At 34.0% G+C, this 17,343-nt stretch overlaps 1 protein-coding gene across 1 annotated transcript; it reads right to left on the reverse strand.

Moving 5' to 3' along the window:
* Positions 1–7,669: 7,669 nt before the first annotated feature.
* LOC113756171 (probable leucine-rich repeat receptor-like protein kinase At1g35710) lies at positions 7,670–10,882 on the reverse strand. Its single transcript, XM_027299941.1, has 2 exons — positions 8,550–10,882; positions 7,670–8,334 (listed from the first exon to the last, which is right to left on the reverse strand). The coding sequence occupies exons 1-2, from the start codon at positions 10,804–10,806 to the stop codon at positions 7,934–7,936; spliced, it is 2,658 nt and encodes an 885-aa protein (XP_027155742.1). The 5' UTR covers positions 10,807–10,882; the 3' UTR covers positions 7,670–7,933.
* Positions 10,883–17,343: the final 6,461 nt, after the last annotated feature.

Consider the following 17,343-nt stretch of genomic DNA (forward strand, 5'->3'; position numbering starts at 1 on the left):
GAAATCTGCTCTGAATTTAGAATTTATTCTTTAGTACAAAGAGAGCAATAATTAGATTTAAGAACCATATGAGGGTGAAGTAAATTTTTAAAATTTTTTGGTAGAAAAAAAAAAAGTTGCTAGCAGTGGCGGAGCCAGAAAAAAATCTCAATGGGGGCAAAAATAACACTAAAATTTTTTATCTGCTTTTTTTTCTAGTTTTTTAAGCCAAAAAAAAAAAATCACCAACAAGTGCAAATGATACGTATATTCCATGAAAAACATAAAAAGACAAACTCAAAATTATTAATGTAATAATAATTTTATTTCAAAAACAAACTAAACTATTTACAATTGTTCACGGCGAGTTTTCATATTTTGATAACTGTCTACGACTTTCTCATTTTGAACTTCACGAAGTATATTTTTCTCAATATAAGTAACTAAATAATTATTCATCTAAGTGTCTCCCATTTTATTTCGTAACCGATTCTTCACTATATTTATAGCTGAAAAAGCCCTTTCTACTGTAACTGTAGCAACAGGCAAAATCAAAACCAACTTTAAGAGCATATAAACCAATAGATACACAATATCTCTCTTAGTCTCCACCAACCTTTGAGCTAGATCAGAGATTTTTCTTAAATCGAGAAATTCCTTAGCTGATTTCAAGTCATTAATATAAGTGTGCAATTCAGTGTCAAGTGCAAGAATATCCAACTTAGAATATCCAATTCAGTGTGGGACGGCATATGGGATGTGCTTATGAGCAAAGTTCGGTGCAGATAGATTTGTGGCTTTGTTGGGGGGGAAAAAGGGAAATCAGAGGAGCAATAAATGATGGAGGAAAAGGAAATTGGGAAGTGGGGATAAAGGAAGTAAAGGATGGATTAAGAAAGATAGACCATCGGTTGTAGGGGGGGAATTGGGGACAAAGGAGGAAAGGGAATTTGGGGAGTGGAGGCACACTCAAAATTACGTTAAAATTGTATAAATATTATAAGAATTTAAGGGGGACAGTGGGGGCCCGTGCCCCCAGTGCCCCCACCTTAAATCCGTCGCTAGTCTAGATTATTAATTTTTTAAGAATATTTTTATGGTTTTGGTGATTTTTTTTTTTACATATTTTTTAATTTTACCTCACATACATCATATCCGAAAAAAGTGTTAAGTAATTTTTTGTTAAAAAAAAACTTTTCAAAAAGTGCAATCCAAACTATCTCATTAATAGCCGAAGTTTGAGTTTTAACTAGATAGCCCCTAGGATTTTTGAAATTATTTTTTTTGCACTTAAAAATTTATAAACTGCTTAATTTTACTCTCTTACAAATTGATAAAAGAATTTAAGTTATCTTGTTAAATTATGCTTTTGGAAAATCTAAGACCATGATAATTATACTTATTGTTAGTGTTTTTTTCTTTTTACGGGATTAGTAAGATTATCAAATTCTTGATGGGGGTTTTGTGATTTGGCACCATTTTACCCTTTGTAGTGCAAAACTTAGGTTGCAAACGAATCGAGCCTGCGAGCCGCTCAAGCTCGAGTCGAGCTCTATTATATTAAGCTCGAGTTCGAACTCAGAATATTAAGCTCGTTAGCTCGCGACTTGGATATATATATATATATTTTTATTTTTATTTAATAATAAAATTACGTATATTATATATTTTTTTTTATGTTTTTTATTTTCATAGTAAAATTACGATTATCCTTAATATTTATTATTTATTAAGAAAAAAAATATTATTTTATTTATTTTTTAAAAATAAATTTTTTATTTTATTTTTTCGGAAGCTCGAAACTCGAGTCGAGCTTGGCTCGACTTATTCGAGTCGAGCTCGAGCTGTGTAAAATTGCCGGCTCGTCGACTCGAGCTGGAATTTGGTAAATTTAGTCGAGGCTCGGCTCGAAGCTCAAAACTCGACTCGTTCGGCTCGTTTGCAGCCCCTAAGTGCAACTATAAAAAATTCTAAAACATTTATTACCATACTAGGTATCAAAACTCTCTATGAGTACTTGATTTCAAAAAAAGTATTCATAGTTGGTGAAGAGTTAGAGAAAGTATTGTGTTCAATGTGATGAGAAGGAGGAGACGGGGGAAATTACAAACTTACTTGTTTGGAAAGCAATTTTTTTTGTTTTGGAGAAAGTTATTGTGTTCAATTGCTATATTTTTTGTGAACATATTTTGTCAATCATCTTTTTATCTCACATATATCAAATCGTACAGTAATTTTTTTTACAAAAAATTCAGAAAATGCATTCCAAACATGACCTAAGTTTAGTTTCCTTTTTCTTTTCTTTTTCTTTTTTTTTTTGAATTGCTATAATGTGAGGGAGTAAACATTCTTATACTATATAAGAATGAGTTGTGGTAAAAAAGGGTTTTGAATTTCAAACCGCATGTAAGGGTATTTTTTAAATGTGAAATGACGTGGAGTTTATTTTTAACTTTGGATACAAGTGATGGTAGTATGTGTTTTGGTATGTTTACAGAAATCTCCTCATATTTGCACATTTAAAGCGTTTATTTATGGAGACATTTGGGTACTTTTGGAATACAGAATTATTTTATAATCATTTTTGCATCATGTACAAGTCATACAAGCTTATGTATTGGTGCAATTACTTAAATGGTGTTACAAACACATTTACTTGAAGTGTGGTATTTATTGTGCAATTGAAATAAAGGCATGTTGCAATAATCTTACCGCTTGAGGATATTCAATTGCTTAAAACATATTCAATTGTCATTGTCATGTACATCTTAATTAAACTGAAGAAAATGTGGGTATGTTAATGAATTTATACCTCAGCATCGATTATAGTTGTTCAAATGCCTTCTCCTTCACATTCTTCAGTTTTTTTTCTTTCGACTTTCGAGATTGGGCTATTTTTACTGCCTTTACACTCTGCATTCCAAAATGGTTTTCAAGTGAAACTATTATTGGTGGTTCAATTTGAGGTGAGTTTTGTTTGTTAATTTTATTGTATATGTGGGTGGTTTTGGTGGTGTGTCGCGTCGAATGACTACTTCTATCGCAAAATTTGAAAATCTGATTGCATAATTTAACTATAATATTATGATTTTTTCACAAATTTGGTTGGTCTGTGTAATTTGAATTGTGTAGTTATGATGCAATTGGTTTGGAACAACTGCAAGAAAAAATTTTCCGAAGAGTATTGTGGGAGTTTGGATTTAATGACTTGATATGGACAGTTAAACAAGCACCATGACATACGTGTTTTAATATGTCACATCTTTCATAGTTCAAAAACCGGTCAAATTTATCAGGCTGAAAGGTTTCTGCAACCAAGTTGATTGTTCTTAAAAGGCAAACGCAATTTAGACGCTTCTCAGAAAGAGAATGATTCAGTAACTCTATTATTTCTTTGAACTGACATATTTTTTTGGAAAAGGACTTTTACCAGATACGTATACAATTCTACCCAATAGAACTTTGAATAAATTGGTAACCTTTGCCAAATTTTAAGAAGAAGTGGTACAATTAAAAGGAAATTATTCATAAACTTTGTCTTATTTAAGAACATTCTCCATCATCCTCGTATGCTTCTCAAATCCAATGGGTGTCCTCTTTTTTGCTAAAGAGGAAATCTAAGGGCAAATTTTGAAAATGTGATTAACAGTAAATTTTAGCATGCAAGGCTTAATTTGTGAATTTAGAAGCGAAAAAGAAACAAGAAAGGAGAAAAAGTACTGGTACTTTCTTTAACGTTGTTTTGACAGTCTCGTGAAAAGAAGAGAAATATGAGTAGAGCCATTAAATGAACTGAACTGTTCATTAGCTCGGCCTATTTAGACTCGTTGGAAATTTTATATGAGTCGAATTCGAACAAATATTTTGACTTGATAAGTAATTGAACGAACAGGAGTTCGTTCACGAACATAGACTTAATTGTCATTTTACAAAATTTATGGGTAATATTGTAATACTAATTTCATGCTTAATTGTTTGCAAACATGGGTTTAATTGTTCGCAAACGGCTCGGTTATATTAAACGAGTAGAATTTGAACTAGGATTTTGTTTAACGAATCGAACACCAACACAGAATTAGATCTCAAATATTATCAAACGAACATGAATCTTATTCGAATACGTTAACGAACAGAGTTCAAACATGAGATACTCGACTCGACACGATTCGTTTACAACTCTAAATATGAGTAGTATATAATATATATGTTGGCCTTAGAAGTATATTCTCCTGCTCAAATATGTAACGGATAATTTCAGCCCTTTGCCCTTCCATTCTGTCAGGTCAAATAGCAAAAAGTGATAGAATGGCCAAAAACTTACACATTAACTTGTCCAAGGGTTTAAATAATATATATATATAATATTTGGGGGTCAAAAATGTACAAAAGTGATGGATCGCTTTGGGAGTCGGCTGAGCAATTTACTCTTTTTCACTAAATGAAGTGGCTGGCTAATTCCTTTATGCCATTTCAAGTCAATTGCATGAATTAATTAACCTGGGTTAGTTTGGATTTAAAGTCTTGTATTTACAATTAAGTCAAGGTCCTTTGAATCTAATAACCGACATGGATATTTTATTACGCGTTTTAATTTGGAACACTCACAATGCTGTCTTTTCCGGCATCTGATTTCATCTCGCTTTCGAGAGTCAAAGTCGGTCTTTCACTCGGGTCTTGTGTGCAACTTCTTAGATATAGCCCCAACTTCAAGTACAAGAAGTTCAACTAAGATATAGCTTATTTGTTTTAAAGTCCATTGATGATAAAAGTTTCTTAGATAGTGAAAAAGTGGAATTTCTATTAATTTTTTTTCCTTTCCCTCTTACATTTACAATGCGTATTATTGTCATGGAAGAAAAACTATTCATAGTCTAGAAGCTTCTCTTTGAATCATATTATAGTAGTTTTACAGAGGTACAAAATTTGGCTTCTTTTATATAGGCAAATTGCTCAACCTCTTGTATTTTAGCGTAATATGACATGACCTCCTTTAAAGTTTCAAAATACTCACATAATCTCCTATGACATTATATACAATAAAAAATGGATGGAAAGCATCTTCGTTTACATAAATATCTACTTACGTCCTCTATCGTTTTGCATAAATATTCACTTAATTTGCTCTAGTTTCGTATTTATCTACACAATCCTCTTATGATTTTATGAAAAGTGATTAGACCCTTATTCAATTTAGTGCTCGAAATAAGGACAATATTATCATTATAGCTAACATCTTATGAAGACTATTTTTCATCAAACTTCCCCTTTACATAAAATCATAAGGGAGTTATGTGGATATTTTAAAACCTTAGAGGGATCATATGATATTATGCAAATGCACAAGAGGGTAGCTAGTAATTTGTCCTTCTTGGCTTCTTGTTTAGGATCTTGGAATTTCGATAATTATTTTTAGGATAAATTACATATAACCCCCTTATAGTTTTATATATTGCTACATGACCTCTTAAAATTTTCACATAATTCTCTTGTAATTCTATATAAAGTGAAAAAGGGATGGAAAACACCATCAATAACAGCAATTGAACTAGATACCCTCAACAATGTGTGTGATAAAATCATAATGTCCACTAAACCATTTCTAATTCGCATGAATATTCATTTTATTCTCGTGTGATTTTTACATTATTCATATAATTCCAATACGATTTTATGCAGGATGGTTAGGCCATTATTTGTTTTAGTACTTAAGTAATAGCGACATTGATATTTCAGCTAATTCCCGTCAAATCTTTCTGAGATAGCATGAATTTAAAGATTTGCATTTAATGTCTAAGTCAATGTCTTTCCAATCCGCGCCTTAGGGGGACCAAGGAAGACTCGTAACGTGTTCTTTCTGGCCTTGATTTGATTTCACATTTGAGAGTCAAGTTCACTGCAATTCTTGTGCAAAATTTCTTAGAAGACTCTTCTGCGGTGCTTAAACACGTTGAAGACTTTTCTGTTTCTTGTCAGGCTTTGTTTTTTCCTTTTATTTTCGATAATTTAAAGGGTGTTGCACTCTCAAGAATTAATATGTCAAGGACTTTTTAATGAGTGCTGAAACTCATTAAAACACTTAAATCGCACCTAATTTACAATATGAATACACACAATTATTCTTCTGAAATAATTACACTTTTGCTAAAATATTAACAATCGACGCCCTTTTAACCAATAACGCGTGTCCTAGAAGACTCGTTAGTCGAACCTATTAAACGAAATACTCTTTTATGGCTTGACTTTTATTTAAAATAGTTCTTAACTGTTTCTTTAACTGGACTGCATCTAGTATGTTGAAAGACTTTTTAATAATATTGTGGATCAAAACATACATAAGAATTATATACTAAGAATTGTAAAGCTAACACATTTGGAATGAATACATATGAGTTTATATGTGGTGGTTTTTGGTATGAATAACTAATTCAAAGGCTAATTGCATGAAATTATCAAATTATACATATGATGTAATGCACCAATTATAATCAAAACCATGCCACTCGAATTAAGAAAGAAAATTAATTGACATCTAAGACAAAATGTTTTAAGAAGAAATATCTTTTATTATCTAAGTAGGTGAAAAAACTATCTTTAATATCCTACCTTAGTTGATATGACCTACAACTCGATATCTAAATCTTTAATGTATGACTTATAATAAAAATGAAGTTCAGTTCGTTTGATTGTTTAGTCTTAACATACTTGGTAGGATTATGGTATAAATATTTAATTAAAGTAGTTGATACATTTATATGTTCAGGAATGAAAAACAATGCATAATTAGGACTAAAAGAAAAGTTTGTTGCAGGATTTTTTTTTAAACTACATGTGGAATCACCTACCTTTGATTTAGCAAGAGAAAAATGCATTAGTTTTACTAAAGAGTATCATTTCTTCAATCATACATTCATTTGAGAAGTTGTTAAAATCACAATAAATTTTTGAACTCACAAAATTATTTCGACGAATAATGTTTATTGTTTTCTAATACTAAAAAGGTCAAAGGAAGACGGGATCTAACCTGATACGTGCATAACATCTATAGCATAACTTAACTTGCTATTAGCCTTCTAATGTGTTTCTATAATTCCATTAATGCACAATACCTGCACATATAACTTTCTATACCAAAATCTTTGCTTCGGAACATATAGTTAGCTACGAAAAGAAAAACCGAATTAGCTAACTACATAATAATCGAAGTTGGTTTCCACTCGAAGGTTTAATTTGTTGTAAATTGTTTTCAAGTTGAGAATCTTGTTCTTTTATCAGTATTGAAGAAGATGACAATATTGTCCAAACTAACAAGTGAGGACAACGTACTGTGGAAGCATCTGTACAATGATAAACTAACTCATGTTTCTTTGATCAGTATTGTAGTTCGATCTCAAGTTACTAATGTGGCCTTGGTACACATATGGGATAACAGTATCATCAACCATCTGTAAAGCACCCAATTGTGAAAACCCAACCAATAATTCTTTTTACCAACCATTCTGGAAACAACGCAAATATCCACTCCACTCCAACCAAACGGCCTCCTACACATATCAACTCCCTGTTTTCCTTGGATTCTATGGGTACTTGTGCGCTCCAGAATTTCTTTAATAGTACAACGTTTTCTTAGGCTATTATACACTTTAGCTTAAAAGTCCAGGAAGCAATAAGGTATCACCAGCATTTTCCTTAAAAAAAAAAAAAACGGAATCACCAGCGTTTTCCTCAATTGATGAACTACCGGGAATCCAAGCACTTGTTCATTAATTAGTACACTTTATTTTCATTAGCACACTAATTGGTAGTATGTAGCAATCTAAGTGCTTGGTCAAGTTTGTATTTTGCAAAGCACGATCTTATTCTGTTTCCTACCAGATGTCAAAGTTGTTTAGGTAAAAACATGGACAGAAAAATTGGATGATGGCAGAGATATCCACTTGGAATTCATTTGTGGTGCTTAAACCACTTGTCCATCTGTGTAGGTTTGGTCAGGCAGTGAAAGTACTGGTGGACTGACAAGCTGATTCACAGCAATGGTGTGCAAAGGCCTAGTTGATTCTCGCCTGCCCACTTCAAATCGGTTCACCACTTGCTGCATTGTTGGTCGACATTTCGGGTTTGCATTGATGCAATCCAGGGCTAACGCTGTTGCGACAACCACATTTCGAACCACCAAAGGGTTAGTCGGAGGGGGCAGACGGGCATCAAGAAGATCCTTCAGCATTATTGGTTCATTGGGTTGTGATGAAAAGGAGGAAAGGAATTCTTGTGGATGCTTTCCAAACAGCGTTTCCAGCACCACAACGCCAAAGCTATACACATCGGACTTTTCAGTGACCACCATGGTATAGGCCAGCTCTGCATTGACAAGTAAGTATATATTTGGATAAAAATAAAGTTAATCTCAACTGGGACAACTCTAGGCTTACTATTCCAAATAAAAATAATAATCGTTTCAGTTGGAAGAATTTTTTTCTTTTTACTATTGAAAGTTAAGCCTAATATGTGCATCAAGAAAACATGAAAAACAAGGTGAAAAGAAGAAAGTGATCTAGGATAACAAGGTAACCTACCTGGGGCCATGTAACCAAAGGTGCCTGCAATGACTGTTTGATTTGATGAATCAAGTTCCAAAATCCTCGCAGTTCCAAAGTCAGAAAGAGTTGCTTCGAGCTGTGAATTCAAAAGAATGTTGTTGCTTGATACATCCCTGTGAATGATTGGCGGATCACAATCGTGATGCAAGTAGGACAACGCACTGGCAATGCCCTTGATCAAATTCACTCTTTTAATCCAGTCCAGCTCCATAGCTTCAGTTTCATCTCTCAAGATACAAAACAAGCTTCCTCTGTCCATATACTCATAAATCAGAAACATGCATCGCTTGTGCAGACAGAATCCGAAGAGCTTTACAATGTTCCTGTGCCTGATTTTAGATAGCATGTCGGCTTCATTCCTAAAGCTCTTGTCAAAATTTGGATTCTCGCCTTCCAAACGGTTAAGCTTTTTCAAAGCCACTACTTTCCCACTTGGCAACCGTGCTCTGTATACAGAGCCATACCCCCCTGTCCCGATGCAATAACTGACATCAAAATCGTTTGTTGCTTTAATTATGTCTTCATAAGCCATATGTCCATCATAGTTCCATATTCTGAAAATGTCTCCATGTTTATTGTTCATCAGCTCAACTTCCACTTTCTTGACTTTGGTTCTGTGGAAGATATAAAGCACTAATCCGCCAATTAATGAGAACACCAAGAAGGGCACGCCAAGACCTATGATGTAGTATGGGGGGTGATGTCTGTGATTTTTCATAACACAAGGAGAAATGCCACAAAGAGTGGAAGGGCAACGCAAGTCTGGATTGCCGGCAAAATTTTCTGAACCAAACTGATTGACAAGCTCACACGGAAGCTCACCTTCCAAAGCATTATAGGACAGGTCGACGTTGCCCAGTCGCAGAAGAGACGAGGGGACAGTGCCAGAGAGAATATTGTGGGAAAGATTGAAATACAAAAAGTACACCTCGGATTTAAGAATGTGATCCCCAAATTGGGTAAGAATTGAGCCAGTAAGTTGGTTTGAGGAAAGATCTAGAAATCTTAGAGAATATATATCGGAAAGTTGAAGGGGTATGGAACCACTTATTTGGTTAGAAGAGAGGTCCAAAGAAAACAGAGTATTTAGATTGCCAAGGGTCGGAGGGATTTGTCCAGTCAGCCGGTTGGACCCAAGGACAAGAAATTTCAAAATTTTTAAATTTCCTATTTCAGAGGGAATTGAACCATAAATAAGATTCAAGTGAATGTCTAATTGGGAAAGATTTGTCAAATTAAAAAGAGCTGAAGGAATTGTCCCATTGAAGTGGTTACTGCTGAGGTTAAGGGAGTCAAGGTTGGATAATTGTCCAAGAGTTGGAGGGATACTGCCAGAAAATCTACTGTTACTCAAGTCTAATTCAACTAAATTCTTCAAATTTCCTATTTCTTTTGGGAGAAATCCTCCCATTGAGGGATTTGAGTGAATGTATAGTCGGGAAAGATTTGTCAAATTAAAAAGAGCTGAAGGAATCGTTCCATTGAAATGGTTATTGCTGAGGTCAAGGGAGTCAAGGTTGGACAATTGTCCAAAAGTTTGAGGGATGCTGCCAGAAAATCTACTGTTACTCAAGTCTAATTTAGTTAAACTCTTCAAATTTCCTATTTCTTCTGGGAGAAATCCTCCAATTTTGGGATTCGAGTGAATGTCTAGCCAAAAAAGATTTGTCAAATTAAAAAGAGTTGAAGGAATTATCCCACTGAAGTGGTTATTGCTGAGGTCCAGGAATTCTAGATTGGACAATTGGCCAAGAGTGGGTGGGATGGGACCAAAAAAGGAATTGTAGCTCAAGTTTAGAGTAACCAAATTTGTCAAGTTTGCGATGGAGGAGGGAATAAAGCCCTCGATAAAATTATTCGACAAAGTGAGATAGGTGAGATTGGAGAGTGCACCTATTTGATGTGGGATGGCTCCGTGAAGTCCATTTCCAATGAGATCTAGACTAACCAGGTTCGGAAAAGAAGAGAAGCTGAAATTTGTCAACTCATCTAGAATTCCGTAGTTTCGAAGTAGTATGTCGGTAACACTACCAGCATCGTTGCAAATGATACCATACCAATAGCAATGGGCAGAGACGTTTGTTGCAGTAGTAGTGTCTCCCCACCAGCCACTCTTGCGCAGTGCTTCAGCTTCCAATAAATTCACAGCAGACTCCTTTGCTGCTCCTGCAATTGCTACTGGTGCGATAGGCAGTATCATGAGAAGAACAAATCCGCTGCATACAACATCCATCGATGCTCTATTACCATGAAAGACCGCAATTAAGATAAGATAGATGAAATGTAAGCGCCCGCCCTGATTAAGTAGTCTGGATTGAAAGACTCGCACTTAAAATGCAGTGCAGTCAGCACTCAGCAGTGTTTGTGGCCTTCCGCATTTGAATGGTACGCTGTGTGGAATTTCTCGTGAAAATGCCACGCAATTGGCTATATTGACCGTTCTTATTGGGAAGGAAAAGAATTATAGTTAGAATTGGACTCTTAACAAGTGGCATACGGTTCTACTAAATTGAACTTCAACTGAATTGGCAGCCTTTGTCAAAAGCGGTTCAATCAGAAGGAAATTACTCACAACCCTTAAAAAAATTTTAAAAACACACCCCATCATCTTCACATGGTTCTCCAATCTAATTATTGCTCTTTGTGCTAAAGAGAAAATTATAAATTCTAAGGACAGATTTCCATTTTAAAAAAAATCTAATTGTAGCTCAGATATATAAGGCTTAGTCTGTGAGTTTAGCAGATTAAAAAAAAAGAAAGAAGAACGGACAATTTAAGTTATGATAAAAAGGAAAAGAAGTACTAGAACTTCTTTCGTTTTTGTTGTTTGAGATTAGCGAGAAAGGGAGCAAATTAGTAATGTTTCGGTCCTAAAAGTACATTTTGCTGCCAGTAATTCAATACCTTTTTAGTATCTCTTTTGCCTTCTATGGGCAATCAAATTCATGACATTTGCGTACATGTGAACACTAAGACATTTGAGTTTAAGCTGTAATGATCCTTCTTTTGCATTTCTATAGATTTAGTTAAAATGTGCAACACGAAATACAACATTTGATGATATAGTAATAATTGGTACAATGTGTAGACCAGCACAATCTTCATATTTTGTCAATGATTCTTTTGTTGATAAAATTTAGACACCAATTTTGAAATTTTAATTGCATGGTTATTCGTTTAACAGGTACAGATGCGAAATTCAATTTTAACTAAACTGGTAAATTTTACCCAAATTCAACAAAAGCGGTACAGTTAAAAGGAAATTACTCGCAAGGGTCTAAGTATTTTGGAGGTCATGGCAGGGAAAAGGGCAATCCAAAGGGCAATACACATTTCACGCCCTTGTGGTTTAGCGCTTTTTCAAATAACTCTCTTGCAGTTTGAAAAATTATATATGACTCACTCATAATTTGAATTAAACTGTCAAAGTTACAGAATTTGCATTCTATAATGGAGTCAACTAAAATGTCAAAAGTACCCTTTTGTGAAGTTGGAAATTATTAATTAATCTCAGAGGGGTTATGTATATATTTTGAAAACTATAAGGAGTTATATAGTAAAATATAAAAATTATAAGGGGTTATATAATAAAATATAAAATCATAAAGGGTTAAAGTGCCATACATATTAAGTTTATATATTTTGGTCAATTCAACCACTTTAGTTTTTAAACAAGAATATTCTTGATATTTCCTTGGCTTCTGTTACAGAAGATCATTTTCGTTACTTTGACAATTTAGTTTAAATTATGAGGAGGTTATGTATATCTTTTAAAACTACTGAGAGAGTTATATGAAAAATTATTAAACCACGTAGAGGTAAAGTGTATTTTACCCTTATCGGAAAGAAAAGGAAAAACAAAGCCTGGTCAAGAAACAAAAAAGCCTTCCCCGTGTTTAAGTCCCGCAGAAAAGTCTTCTAAGAAATTTTGCACAACAATTGCAGTGAACTTGACTCTCAAATGTGAAATCAAATCAAGGCCGGAAAGAACACGTTACAAGCCTTCCTTGGTCCCCTAAGACGCAGATTGGAAAGACCTTGACTTGGAATTAGCAGACCTTTAAACTGACGCTACCTCAGAAAGAATTTGACGGGAATTAGCTGAAATATCAATGTCACTGTTACTTAAGCACTAAAACAAATAATGGGCATAAAATCATAAAGGAATTATATGAATAAATGTAAAAATCACTCGAGAATTAAGTGAATATTCATGCAAAGTATTGATGATTTAGTGGACATTATCATTTCATCACACATATTTGTTGAGGGCATCTAGTTCAATTGCCGTTACTAATGGTGTTTTCCATCCCTTTTTCACTTTATATAGAACTGCAAGAGAATTATGTGGAAATTTTAAAATTTTAAGAGGTCACGTGGTAATATATAAAATTACAAGGGGGTTATATGTAATTTATCCTAAAAATAATTATCAAAATTCCAAGATCCTAAATAAGAAGCCAAGAAGGATAAATTATTGACTACCATCTTGTGCATTTGCATAATACCATATGATCCCTTTGAGGTTTTAAAATATCCACATAACCCCCTTATGATTTTATGTGAAGGGGAAGTTTGATGAAAAATAGTCTTCATAACATGTTAGATATAATGATAATATTGTCCTTATTTCAAGCACTAAATTGAATAAGGGTCTAATAACTTTTCATAAAGTTATAAGAGGATTGTGTAGATAAATACGAAACTAGAGCAGATTAAGTGGATATTTATACAAAACTATAGAGGAGTTAAGTGGATTTTATAATTTTATTATCAAACATACTTTCGAAACACCATGTCTCGGTCAATCATCGTAAACGAAGATGCTTTCAATCCATTTTTCATTGTACATAATGTCATAGGAGATTATGTAAGTATTTTGAAATTTTAAAGGAGGTCATGTCATATTACGCAAAAATACAAGGGATTGAGCAATTTGCCCAAATAGGAGAAGCCAAATTTTGTACATCTGTAAAACTACTATAATATGATTCAGAGAGAAACTTCTAGGCTATGTATAGTTTTTTTCCATGAAAGTAAAATGCACTGTAAACGTAAGAGGGAAAGGAAAAAATTAAAAGAAATTCCACCTTTTCACTATCTAAGAAACTTTTACCATCAATGGACTTAAAACAAATAAGCTATATCTTTGTTGAACTATTTGTACTTGAAGTTGGGGCTCTATCTGAGAAGTTGCACACAAGACCCGAGTGAAAGACCGACTTTGATTCTCGAAAGCAGAATGAGATCAAAGGCCGAAAAAGACAGCTTTGCGAGTGTTCCAAATTACAACGCGTAATAAAATGTCCATGTCGGTTAATAGATTCGAAGGACCTTGACTTGATTGTAAATGCAAGACTTTAAATCCAAGCTAACCCAGGCTACTTGATTCATGCAATTGACTTGAAATGCTATAGAAGGAATTAGCCACTTCATTTAGTAAAAAAGAGTAAATTCCTCGACCGACTCCTAAAGCGATCCATCACTTTTATACACTTTTAACCCCCAAATTATATTATATGTTATTTAAACACTTAGACAAGTTAGTTTAAGTTTTTGGCCATTCTATCAACTTTTGCTATTTGACCTGACAGAATGGAGGGGCAAAGGGGCGAAATTATCCGTTCACATATTTGAGCAGGAGAATACACTTCTAAGCCGCCCAACATATATATTATATACTACTCATATTTAGAGAGTTGTAAACGAGTCCAGTCGAGAGTCGAGTATCTCATGTTTGAATTCTGTTTGTTAAGTTATTCGAACAAAACTCATGTTCATTCGATAATATTCGAAATCCAAATCTGTGTTGGTGTTCGATTCGTTAAGAAAATCCTAGTTAGAATTCGACCCGTTTAATATAACCGAGCCGTTCACAAACAATGAAACACATGTTTGCGATCAATTAAATATGGAATTAGGAATATAATATTAACCATAAATTTTGTAAAATGACAATTAGGTCCATGTTCATGAACGAACTCGTGTTCATTCGATTACTTATCAAACCAAAATATTTGTTCGAATTCGACTCATATAAAATTTCGAACGAGTCTAAACGGGCCAAGCTAATGAACAGTTCAGTTCGTTTAACAGCTCTACTTATATTTCTCTTCTTCTCATGAGACTGTCAAAACAATGTCAAAGAAAGTGCTAGTACTTTCTCTCCTTTTTCTTGTTTCTTTTTCGCTGCTAAATTCACAAACTAAGCCTTGTATGCTAAAATTTACTGTTAATCTCATTTTTAAAATTTGCCCTTGGATTTTCCCTTTAGCACAAAAGAGGACACCCATTGGATTTGTAAAGCATATGAGGATGATGGAGAATGTTCTTAAATAAGAAAAAGGTTATGAATAATTTCTGTTTAACTGTACCACTTTTTCTTAAATCTTGGCAAAGGTTACCAATTTATTTGAATTTCGATTGGGTAGAATTGTATACGTATCTGATAAAAGTCCTTTTCTAAAAAAATATGTCAGTTCAAAGAACCCTGTTTGGATTGCCATTTTCTGCCAGAAAATTGCACCGTGTTCCGTGATCACATTTCCCTATTACCTTTTTTCCTCACATACATCAAATCGCTACAGTAATTTTTCCATGGAAAATGACGGAAAATGCAATCCAAATGGGGCTAATTAATGAATCATTCTCTTTCTGAGAAGTGTCTAAACTGCATTTGCCTTTTAAGAACAATCAACATAGTTGAATAGAAACCTTTCAGCCCGATAAATTTGACTGGTTTTTGAAACTTGAAAGATGTGACTTTGAGCAATGCCCATTAACCAGTAATCAATGCTAAACAATCCCTCCAATCACAGGTTTAAGCTTACGAATTGTGAAAAAAGATGAGTATATCTTATGTGTTACTAATTATTCAAATAAATAAAAAAATCATTCTTGGGACCAAAATATCGAGGAGACAAGAAAATCCTGATCAACAAGATTATTATAACCAATCAATTCACCGGGGGAGATGTGAATGTGTACATGATCTAGGGACTTTAGAGTAATTATACAGAGTGTGTTTTGTTTTAATGGCATTTCTAACAAATTACACACAACAATTCTAGTGGTACACATTAAAACATGTATGTCATGGTGCTTGTTTAATTGTCCATATCAAGTCATTAAATCCATACTACCATGGAATACTCAAATTGTTCTTCCTTCTTTCTTTTTAATGTCCAGGATTGACAAGCTACGTCTTATATCTAAGATTTACAATTTTTTTTTTGGGTTTTAGAAATCTGCTCTTAGAAGTTAGAATTTATTCTTTAGTACAAAGAGAGCAATAATTAGATTTAAGAACCATATGAGGGTGAAGTAAATTTTTAAAATTTTTTGGTAGAAAAAAAAAAAGTTGCTAGCAGTGGCGGAGCCAGAAAAAAATCTCAATGGGGGCAAAAATAACACTAAAATTTTTTATCTGCTTTTTTTTCTAGTTTTTTAAGCCAAAAAAAAAAAATCACCAACAAGTGCAAATGATACGTATATTCCATGAAAAACATAAAAAGACAAACTCAAAATTATTAATATAATAATAATTTTATTTAAAAAACAAACTAAACTATTTACAATTGTTCACGACGAGTTTTCATATTTTAATAACTGTTTACGACTTTCTCATTTTGAATTTCACGAAGTATATTTTTCTCAATATAAGTAACTAAATAATTATTCATCCAAGTCTCTTCCATTTTATTTCGTAACTGTGACAGCCCCACCTTCCCCTAAAGCGAACCAAAGAGGTTAGCGAACTGCCGGCCCAACTCTCGTCAGGACTAACGGTTGGTGATAGAGCGAGTTAATACATTCTGGAACTTACCAACACGGGTAAACAAATCAAAATGTCAAAATTAAAAAAAAATGAAACCGAAGTCGACTATGAATAGTAACCGACCCGTCAAAACCCAACCAAATATCAAGCAAACATTCACATCTTGAATTTAGCATTTACAAGCCAAAGTGGCATACAAAAGTATTCAAAAGTGAATACATGTCTGGTTTGCCAAGTCAAAAGGGAAACGGTCCCAAAAGTACATTTATGGTTTCAATACATGAGCTATACAAAAGATATGTTCAACTAGCTCAATTTAGCAGTCAATTGTCAAATCCAGTCCAAAAGTATTTATTTTCCTGTAAGAAAAATAAAAAGGAATAGAAAGGGGTGAGCTTGTGCTCAATTAGGTACCAAACATATAGCAGTAAAATCATGGCATTTCACATTTAACAAATCAGGTACACATGCCAGATGTAAAGTAAAGGAACCAATGATTCAAACCAGAAGGATACAGGTGGCTCTCAGGAGCCAAATTCCCATTAGCATCATCGAAACTTGATCGAAATAATAGTTGACACTCCGTCAACGCTAAAGGAGTAACCAATACCGTAGACTCCATTTTCTTCGATTCCTTCCACCTCACATACCCCACCGGGCCCAAAATCCAATCAGATCAGAAATGATAATACTCGAGTATACCCGGAATCAAGGGTCTCAATACCCAAAGATCCCAAAACAGACTACCGTGGTTCGTTATCTAATCGACCAATCCCTTGCCGGCCCGACTCGAGTAACTGGCCACAGGTGTTGAGCTCAGAGGTCACAGAAAGGTCGTTGGACACAAGCTTCCAAATGACGTCAGAACAGATACAGATCCAGATACAGATAACAGATACAGATACAGATACAGATAGCAGATTCAGATACGCGTTCAAAATTGGCATATGAATAGACCAGAGAACGAGTGTGATAAAGTACACCCTCGCCTCT

This window comes from Coffea eugenioides, unplaced genomic scaffold, assembly GCF_003713205.1.
Source record: "Coffea eugenioides isolate CCC68of unplaced genomic scaffold, Ceug_1.0 ScVebR1_2031;HRSCAF=2989, whole genome shotgun sequence".
Classification (NCBI taxonomy): Eukaryota; Viridiplantae; Streptophyta; class Magnoliopsida; order Gentianales; family Rubiaceae; genus Coffea; species Coffea eugenioides.